Consider the following 9,491-nt stretch of genomic DNA (forward strand, 5'->3'; position numbering starts at 1 on the left):
ATTTGACATAAGAGCAATATTACTTTAATGTGAAAGTTGCGTCGTAGTACGATCTGAGTGAATGAATTGTCACAAAGCTGCCAATAAAACATCATGGTTTTAACATTATAATAAGCTTACTTTAAGCGCGTTATGGTTCGAAAAGTCAATGTAAGGTTAAAGTAATATTATTTAATGTTGTGGTAGGCCCCCAGATTACAGAATAAGTTACAGGACTGTTAATATAATTTAAATTTTACCCATCGTTGAAAGCTATATCGTTGAAAGTTCAATAATATATTTATTGCAAGTTACGATGTTTTGATTTTATATTGAAACTTTATTCTACGCGCTGCCATCTTGCGGCCAGTAGCAGGACTACGACGAACGACTAACACATCTGAACGAGTAGAAAATAGTATCTTCCCGATAATAGACATCTTCTTTAACGCACACTTAGCAGAATGAACGTCATTTCGATCAATTAAGTGAACGATTAACCAAACACTCATGAAGCATTTTTTCGCTTAGCTTTTGTTCGCTACTAGCGTGGAAAACTCGAGATGTATATTGCTCAGGGACAATATTTACTTTCGTTTGTTACAGTACAAAAAATCAATTCGATATAGAGAAAATTCAATGTTTTATGAAAATAAGACTTACCGATTATGTGAAATACCCCCACGGGTAATATTTTATTTTGCGACCATTATTTTTGCACTACCAATAAAGCATTTTTCTACTATTTTAGACAATTTGCGCGAAAGAATTGACACAACCGTAACGTACAAACCGAAAATGGCGGACTGCGCCCAAATAGGCGGAACTACGCCAACACTTGGCACGCGCGCTACGTTAACTTACTGTATTTATTGTTCTGTGTTAGTGTTGTAACTTGAAAAAAAAACCGACGTCACAGATGTTACCCACACTTGTAATGTCATCAAAATTTTCTGTGTCTTCGTTTCCTTCATTCAAATCCTACTGAATAATTTTATATACGCGGCTTGCTTATGTAAACTATGTAAATGTTGATATATAAGGAATATGTGCGATGTGGAAAAAATATTGATATGACTGTTAGATAAATAAATAAGTAGCGTTTTTATCATTAATCATCAAAGTAGCATGCAACAGCAATCGATAGATTTAAAAAAAAAGATAAAATTTTAGAATCCCTGCAATTTCCCCACATAGCAATCCACAAAATGCCCAGTCGAGTTGAAACTCCACGCAATTTGGGGAATTCGCCACAAATTGACAACACTATGGGTCGTATTCCAGAACTCTGCTCAATACTCAAGTCAGGACTTGAGTATTGCAGTGAGCACTAAAAATCATACTCAAGTCCTTGCCATTAGGGTCGTATTTCCAGTGCTTGAAATCATATTCAAGTCTGCTCAAATCCTGACTTGAGCATTAAGCACAGTTCTGGAATACGACACTGAGGGTCGTATTCTAAAACTCTACTCAATGCTCAAGTTAGGATTTGAGTATGGTTTAAAGCACTCGAAATCATACTCAAGCCACTGCCATTAGGGTCGTATTTCCAGCGCTTGTGTTTCCATTGCAATCCTGACTTGAGCATTGAGTAGAGTTCTAGAATACGACCCTGAGAGTGTTGCCCATTTATTTCAAGCAATTTATCTATGAAGAATAATATTACAATAATAAATAATAATAATACAACAAAAGAGGAAAAGTTGTAAAAAAATACAATTGTCATATTGTCATACTTTTAGAAAAAAAACGTACTCCAGAAAAAAAGCGATTTCTTTTCATGTTTTTTTTTTCATTGTTTTTTTTCTCTCTCTATATTTACCAATGTGCACCGTTTTTTTTAAAATTAAGTGTAATTAATACGCACACCCATTTGTATTTAAGACCATTGTATAGTGTCAAGAAATAAGAAAAAAAAACAGTTAACAAGAGCTACCAACATACTTTACAGAAACTATCTGTAGATAAATTCCTTATTCAAAATTGAAACAAAAAAAACATTGACAAATAAACGTGTCATTCGCAAAATGAATTCCTAAAATATTGTCGATGACTGACACTGACTTACGCAGCACTTACGAATGTGAACGTTAGGTAGGTACTATGAAAATTAATTCGTAATATACATAACTATACTTTTCTAAATCAATGTTTTAATTATTTTAATGCCTATATCTATATCTCGTTACATCGTGATATGCATACCTATGTATATCAGAGCAAATCATGAAACGGAATATAAAATGTATTTTCTAATCACATAACAACTGTACAAGTGTTAAATGAAAAATTAGTCACTTGAATTACAGACATAAATAGATACCTAATACGAGTACACAGGTAGTTTTTTTTTTTCGAAATATGCATAAATTGGTTCGAACCTCTGAAGTACCTACTACAGGGGATGTGGACATTTATGTGTAGGCGTCTACGCTTAGAATAATAACGCATAGAATGATTTTTACATAGTATTTGGCTTCTGTCCCACTGAAGACAATTCTGCCAGTGTCCGGGTGCATAGAATGACAGTTTCATATCAAACGAACTGTCACAAGTGAGGCAAAAATCTAATTCATGTAAGCTACATAGTTTTAGTAGTAGGCTAATTTTCGGTTTTAGTGAATATTTATATAAAAATACAAGTTGAAACGCGTTACTTCCTTGTGGAATGTGATGTTAGTATCTATTTTATGTTTGTCTGACGTATTTTTACACTCATTTACCGCACATTTCGTATTTTTAGCTAAAATTCTTGATCTGTTCACGGTGCAAGTTGACCTTGAGCACTGAAGGCCCGCCCGCTCGTGTAGGCCCATTGGGCGCGCTTCAATTTGTCTCACTTAGCGTGTGCGGACTAGGTTTCTATGCGTTATTATTCTAAGTGTCTACGTATAGCCACCATCAAAATAGTGTGACGGAATGGAAACGGTCGAAATAGCCAAAAATAACTATAATATTTCTTATACACCTTACAAGTGAAGCAATGGAGTGCTTTTATTGTTTTTTTTGTACAAATTTAAATGTTACTTTAATAACCGTCAATGTAATTTTCAAATTCATTTACAAATTTAAAAAAGAGTGTCATATAGCTAAGTACACAAAGTCACTGATTTTTAAGGAGCATGTCATCTTCATTGTGACGGTATATTGAACGGTTTTTGAAAGTTGCATTATTATTTTATAGTAGAGGTTTGAGGTATCGTTATTTTTTACTCTGTCAACTAACTACCATTGTTTTAATGAATTTCATAGAATGTCTACAAAATTGTTCGTTTACCGCGCCAATATATTTATTCATCTCTGTTTATTTATTATTCTACAATAGGTATAATGGTGAATATATATATGATCGCAAACGCCACCTGCACGACATGCATGGTACTCTTATGAAACAGCCAAGTCAGTGCCACCTAGCGGCAACTATCGGAAACATTTCTCCAAAATGCAGTCCAGTGTAAGACCGCCATTTTCTCATATTTTCTTCTATTAAAGTACCAACAAAGCAACCTAGGTGGCGCTATTTAGGAAGAATCGAACGTTATTATTTGCAATGTACAAATTCATTGCTCTTTAATGTCAACCATAAATATGTTTAATAATTATGCCACGAATTTAAAATTCTTTTACGGGAATTGATAAAAAATAATAAACCGTATTTGACCTTTTCGTATTTGCTGCGTAATAGACTGTTTTACCGACATGGCATCTTCCGGTTACCGCTTGCCGACATCACACAGGCAAAATGGCAGAGTGAAGCTAACTTCACATCATAAATGTTCGATCTCATTCAACTACGTCGAGGCTTGTACTTTTTGGGATAACGCTTTCGGTAAATGTTGTTTTTATCCTAGCAAACAGTGTGATTTTGTAATTTCTAAAATACTTTGGAGTCATGATAGAGTGACAAGCTCAAGTGACAGTATTATTAACAGTAATTCATCAGAAAATTGGCGCGTTGGATTCTGTCAACATAGCTAATAAAGTGTCCATACCGAGTGGCGTTATAATGCACGTGTAATTGCAATACAATAGTGATTTTTCGTTTGCAGACATGGCTTTGAGCGTTGCTCTACCTTTAGCGGGGCTGGAGACAGAGAGTTTTAACTCATTCAGCTCCTTCGGGCATATCATAGATATAGCGGGGCTTTCGCAGTCGCAGACGAGCCCGAGTCCGTCTGTCTCCAGTGAGTCTAGCGGTATCGGGTCTCTGGGATCGCTTAAGTCGGAGTCGGTGAACAATGACTCCCTCCCGTCAAGTCCTCAAACAACAGAGAAGGTGAGTGAATATTTCGTTAATTTCGCACTATTTTGTTTGCGTTCGTCCTGGCCTTGACCTCGCTATTTTCATAATATTCCGTAATGGCGTATGTCTTACGGTATCACTGTTGTGAACAATATTATTGCGTGTTAATGGAAAAATTTTGATTGTTATGTCATGATTGCCGCACATTTAACTTGTTCAACGTGTGGAATCGATATTATTAGCAAATAAAACGTAAACTGTAATCAAGCGGATTTGACAACAAACAAACTGGTTGATTAAAAACGTGATGATTATCCTTTCCACAATATGAAAAGCAAAACAAATATAGATAACAATTGTTTAATAGTATTTTATTGATGTTGCACACTTGTCTGTGTTGTTTATAATCTGATTAGATTTGAAGGTTCATTCCAAAAATAAATTCGATCTTTCAGAAAGTCTTTGAGGATGTTGTGCAGCCTCAACCACGTCCAAAGGAAAAGACATTCGACGATATAAAGATTACTTACGGAGGACGCGACATCCTCAACTTAATGGCTAATCTCACTGATCCTCGATGGAACTACCGCGCTACGGTGCTGCCCCCGAACAACCCGGCGCTGTTCTTTGCTAATCGCTCCCAATATCACCGGCTGGGGCCGTATGGAACTCGCACACAGTACGTAAAGGACACTTGCCGCCTCTGCGGCTTCGCATGGGTTGTTGCTGCCACTGAGTGACGAGACAATGTGTCAGCATAAACTCAGAACAAACAAATATTGAAAGGGTATGACTGGGACACATCAGGGTGCATATTGAGTGCTCTTACTTCAACTGTCACCTGGTGGTAGGATCACACAACTGTCATTATTTGAAAACATGCCAGTGATTTTAGGTCACACTTTTGTTATAAAGACCTGTCATTTTCTGTGAAAATCTCAGGGACTAGGTATAGTTGAACAATTTTTACTTGCTTTAGCGTTTATTATTCTCATATCAATTTATGTTTTTGAATTCTCATTCAGGAAGTATTTTATCTTTAACAAATCAAGAATGGTGTTTATGTGGCCATTTGAATTTAATGAATTTATTATGAGCAAATTAATGAACTTCCTTCTTAGATCTCAAACCACTGGCTGTGTGACATATTCCGATATGTAGTGTTTTTTAATGCTCCTTGGTGTGGCCCTATCTTACGGATGACTGTGGAATATGCATGAAGCTATCGTCTCGCGCATTCGTAGAGTTACATTTTAATCGTGACTTAATACTGTGATCTTAATTTAAACAAAGCAATTGTTGACAAATTCTGTGAATGTAATATGTGACGATGCATTGCTTTGATTTTATGTTATTAACTTATTTTGTGTGATAACGTTAGGGTTAATTATTACGTACTTGCAATGCCATACAAAGCAGAATATTCCAAATCAGCATTTGAAGCTCCTATATTAAATTGATAGGAACCAAAAATCCCATTACAATGCCATTTCATGATTAGGCAACCAATAGAAACCATAAATACATAGTAATTTATTGCACTGTTCTTAGTTCCTCTTAGAAATGTTAACTTGTTATCCAAAGAATCTTATTCGTTTAATGTGCATATAATGAACATAATTTGTTAATCAAGCAATTTATACTAATTAGGATAAAATACTATTGGTTGAACCATTTCAGCCGTCAGAATTTTTAAAAGGAAACCATTTTTATAAAATATGGACATATATCTTAATATGTTAATACTACCCACCATTACTTTGTAATACTTAATATTTAAATATTGTTTTGTAATATTCTTTAGTCTGTAGCAATAATTTAGACAACTATATTCCACAGTCATTTACCAAAAGGATCGTCATTGTTTAAACCAAAAGGCTGCTTCTCGGATGTTATTTAAATTTACGGTTTTGACGAGATAGGCACGAATTTAAAGCCAAGCTGTGTAGGTTAATTTTAAGGTCTAATTATGATAATTGTTGGATGTACCGTCCGAGCATTACATAATAATAGTGATGACATAAAATATGAACTAGAGGATACAATCTTGACATGTTGCCCAAAAATGTAACTCCTATCCGATTATAAACCATGAACAACTCATTAAATAAATATACAAACCCATACAAAACATAGTCATAATGGGTTATCAGTGCATATCATCACAAATTAATGCAGTGATTAGATATTCTAAGGTATTAGTAGTTGTTACAGACCGTTTTAAAACGTTTGAGTCATTGATATGCCCAGATACTGGGTTCTAGTGAAATTATAGTAAGTGTCGTTAACAGACTGGCAATATCTGTGTGTGCATACATAAAGTGTAATTCGTGGTCTCTTAATTTAGTCAAAATATTTAATAGTGTGAGTCTCTTCAACTACATGTAAGTAACATATAAACACTAACTTTAGAAAATTGATACTGTCCTTTAGTGCAACTTTAGTTCTGCTATGTTGTGATCAGCTTTAAATTCTAACTGGAGTATTTGTATACAATAATGTTAAACATATTTCCCACAAACTTATTTTTTATAAAAAAATGTTGATATGAGACAATACAGAAGGTAGTTTTCCAAATTTTATTCATATCGGAAACTTCAAAATGTTTGGCAATTTTTTGGAAGGGACCAACACCCATCCGTTTATTTCTCGCATATTCTTTGTCAATAGCAGAACGCACTCCAACGACGTTTACGTCATGATCTAAAATTACATTGCATTTTATCAACCGCTTTATCGTAGTCACCACCACAAGATTTTTTTGTTTTCTCTGTAATCAATGTACTAGGCTATGAACACAAATCGTAATTGAATAGGGAAATTTTTACAGAAATCTTATTTATGTATTTCATTTTACGATTCAGTGGATCATGAGTCATGACTGAACATATAGCATGGATCTCAGAATGCAGCTAACAGTTATTCTTTATTACATGCAGATATCTCTAGGAACCTTTAAACAAAGCATGAATATTAAAAAAAATCGATAGAGGCCTCTTCTAAAGCCTAAAAAAGTGTGCTATATCCTCAGTCACACATACTCACAAATGGTTGTTATTGGTTATTTAAAATCAAATGTTGCATTCAGGTTATTTTTAGTTTGTTAAGGTAATTTATGACATTGCTGCAATCGAATGTAGTTCAAAGAAAGTATTTGGAGCGAAACGCACAGTTGTAAACTAGCTCTTATTACGAATGTCTTCTAATTTAGTGATTCCCTGTTGGCCCCTGTGAGCGGCCCGTGCGCCAGTACAAGAACGGAACGGGCCCTCAGTGCCCGATCCGAATCAACCGAGGCCGAGGTGCGATGCAATATTTGCATTCCAGTTTTGTGTTTAAGTTAGCAGCCAAGGGTAGTAGTTGTTAAATATTTATTTAAATCCACATTGCCAAATACTTTGGTTGTTGTGCTATTTATTTAACAAAAAATTCTAAAATATCAATTTAGTACCTTCCATTAATAAGTGTCTTCACGTGATTTTACAATGTTTAAATCATTTCAATTTTATGCATTTTATTTTGTTTAGTCAAATCATATACATGATATTATAATATGTTGTATTATATCTATTGTTCATTCATATTTATAATAAATATTTTTTTGTCATCGAACTGTAGTCAAATGACAGTATTTTTGTAATGAAAATTGTATAGGGATGAGGGTTTTTGCCTAGTCGCAGTGTCCTAGCATGGGAACCATAGCGGCTGCCGCGCAATAAGCTGGCGCTCCCGCGGCGCAGGCCATAACAACAGTTGCGTGGCGGCTCGCGTTCCAGTGTAGGCGCGCGTCCAGTGTGTATTACGTATATCTGATAAGCATTATGTAGGTTTAGCGAAATAGACTAACTCGGAGATAAACTCCAAGTACCAAAACTTATTGGTTCAAGTTGTTCTCGTAATATGGTGATATAGTGCGTCACACGCGACGCAACGCTCAATATTTTTAGTAACCCTTAAGAAAATTAATACCTCTTTTAAAAAGAATTATAATATATATGATATAGTATATCCAATCGAAAATCACATATTATGTATTTCCCTGTTTATTTTGATGTGATATCATAAATGACTGATCTGAATTTAGTTTTTAAGTTGGTTATTAATATGCAGTGCTATTTCGAGAGTGTATAATTAAGATTTAATATTGAAGTGCCAATGCTCGTAATTTAATCTTTATGACTGTTCCTTTATTGTAGCTGTACGTAAGAGCTCGACTCGGTAGATCCGGAGGCGTGCTCTTGCCCTACTTACTCCTCATCGACTTCAGTATAAGCAATCCTGTTTAACACTTAGTTTTCCATTGTTACTTTAATTTATTCACGTAACGTGCACAATCTCAGTAATGCTTGCAATATTATATGTGTAACAGTTTTATTCCTCTCTTTAATTTAATTCAGCGTAATGTTAAGAGTACAATATGAGATGATGTTATATCATTCTAGTATCAAAATTAGCCGAAGATGTTAATATTATTAGTTAGGTAAAATTTTAACATAGCTTCGTATAATTGGGATGTTTTAGTATTTAGTAGTGTATAATTACAATATAGTGGCAAGCAACTCTGTCTCATGAGTAAAATGAATAATGTTAGTGGCAATAATACTCGATGTAAGTCCCCTGCCAAGAGACTAATACAGGGTCGCAAGTGCGGCCGCCTGCGCCAGCCCACCGAAGGCGCCCGCCGCCCGCCGCATACACAAAATGTTCTATAGACATTAGGCGATTATTTGTTGTAATTATAATAATAGACGTAGGTATTTTATCGTACTTAAATAATTATTCTTGCGATGCCTTAATTCTGGTTGTCAATTAGACATGTCTCTGCCTAGAGTGTTATCATTGTTTTTATTTATTTTAGTTTTTGCTGTTCCGGCTATCTCCGTGAACTTCCAGTCCAGGCTGTCCTTTTGAAATAATTTTGAGGTCGATTTATTTTTACCTAAGTGTTCTTATTAAATGTTACCAAAATGTTTTTAATAAAATATTTTTATATGTAACACAGTCTTTCATTGACATCCTTTTGCCGGTTGTGTCCATATTTACTTTTCCTAAAAATCCAAAACTTCTGATGCATACGTAGCAAGGAAAGAAGAGCCTAAATATATCATCACTGAAACTATTTTTGAAAACTAAAATTGGAATGTTCTTTTTTGTCTAACATGCATAACAATTTTATCCGACATTCGTCGTTAAATAATAAAGTTAGTCACGTTTTTGTGGCGTAAACATTCCATTGTGGGCAAGTTGCCAAAAACACGATAATTAGATG

The 9,491-nt window shown here is 34.7% G+C and overlaps 1 protein-coding gene across 1 annotated transcript; it reads left to right on the forward strand.

Moving 5' to 3' along the window:
• The first annotated feature begins 3,875 nt into the window (after window positions 1-3,875).
• LOC113232622 lies at window positions 3,876-9,209 on the forward strand. Its single transcript, XM_026467394.1, has 2 exons — window positions 3,876-4,255; window positions 4,678-9,209. Exons 1-2 carry the CDS (start codon window positions 4,031-4,033, stop codon window positions 4,960-4,962), a joined length of 510 nt encoding a protein of 169 aa, XP_026323179.1. The 5' UTR covers window positions 3,876-4,030; the 3' UTR covers window positions 4,963-9,209.
• The last annotated feature ends 282 nt before the right edge of the window (window positions 9,210-9,491 follow it).

Source organism: Hyposmocoma kahamanoa, unplaced genomic scaffold, assembly GCF_003589595.1.
Source record: "Hyposmocoma kahamanoa isolate Upper Pololo Valley unplaced genomic scaffold, ASM358959v1 102, whole genome shotgun sequence".
In the NCBI taxonomy this organism is placed as follows: domain Eukaryota; kingdom Metazoa; phylum Arthropoda; class Insecta; order Lepidoptera; family Cosmopterigidae; genus Hyposmocoma; species Hyposmocoma kahamanoa.

Coding starts and splice junctions, on each gene's coding strand:
- LOC113232622 (XM_026467394.1), top strand. CDS start 4,031: ATGGCTTTGAGCGTTGCTCTACCTTTAGCGGGGCTGGAGACAGAGAGT. Junction 4,256..4,677: donor GTCCTCAAACAACAGAGAAG/GTGAGTGAATAT, acceptor TCGATCTTTCAG/AAAGTCTTTGAGGATGTTGT.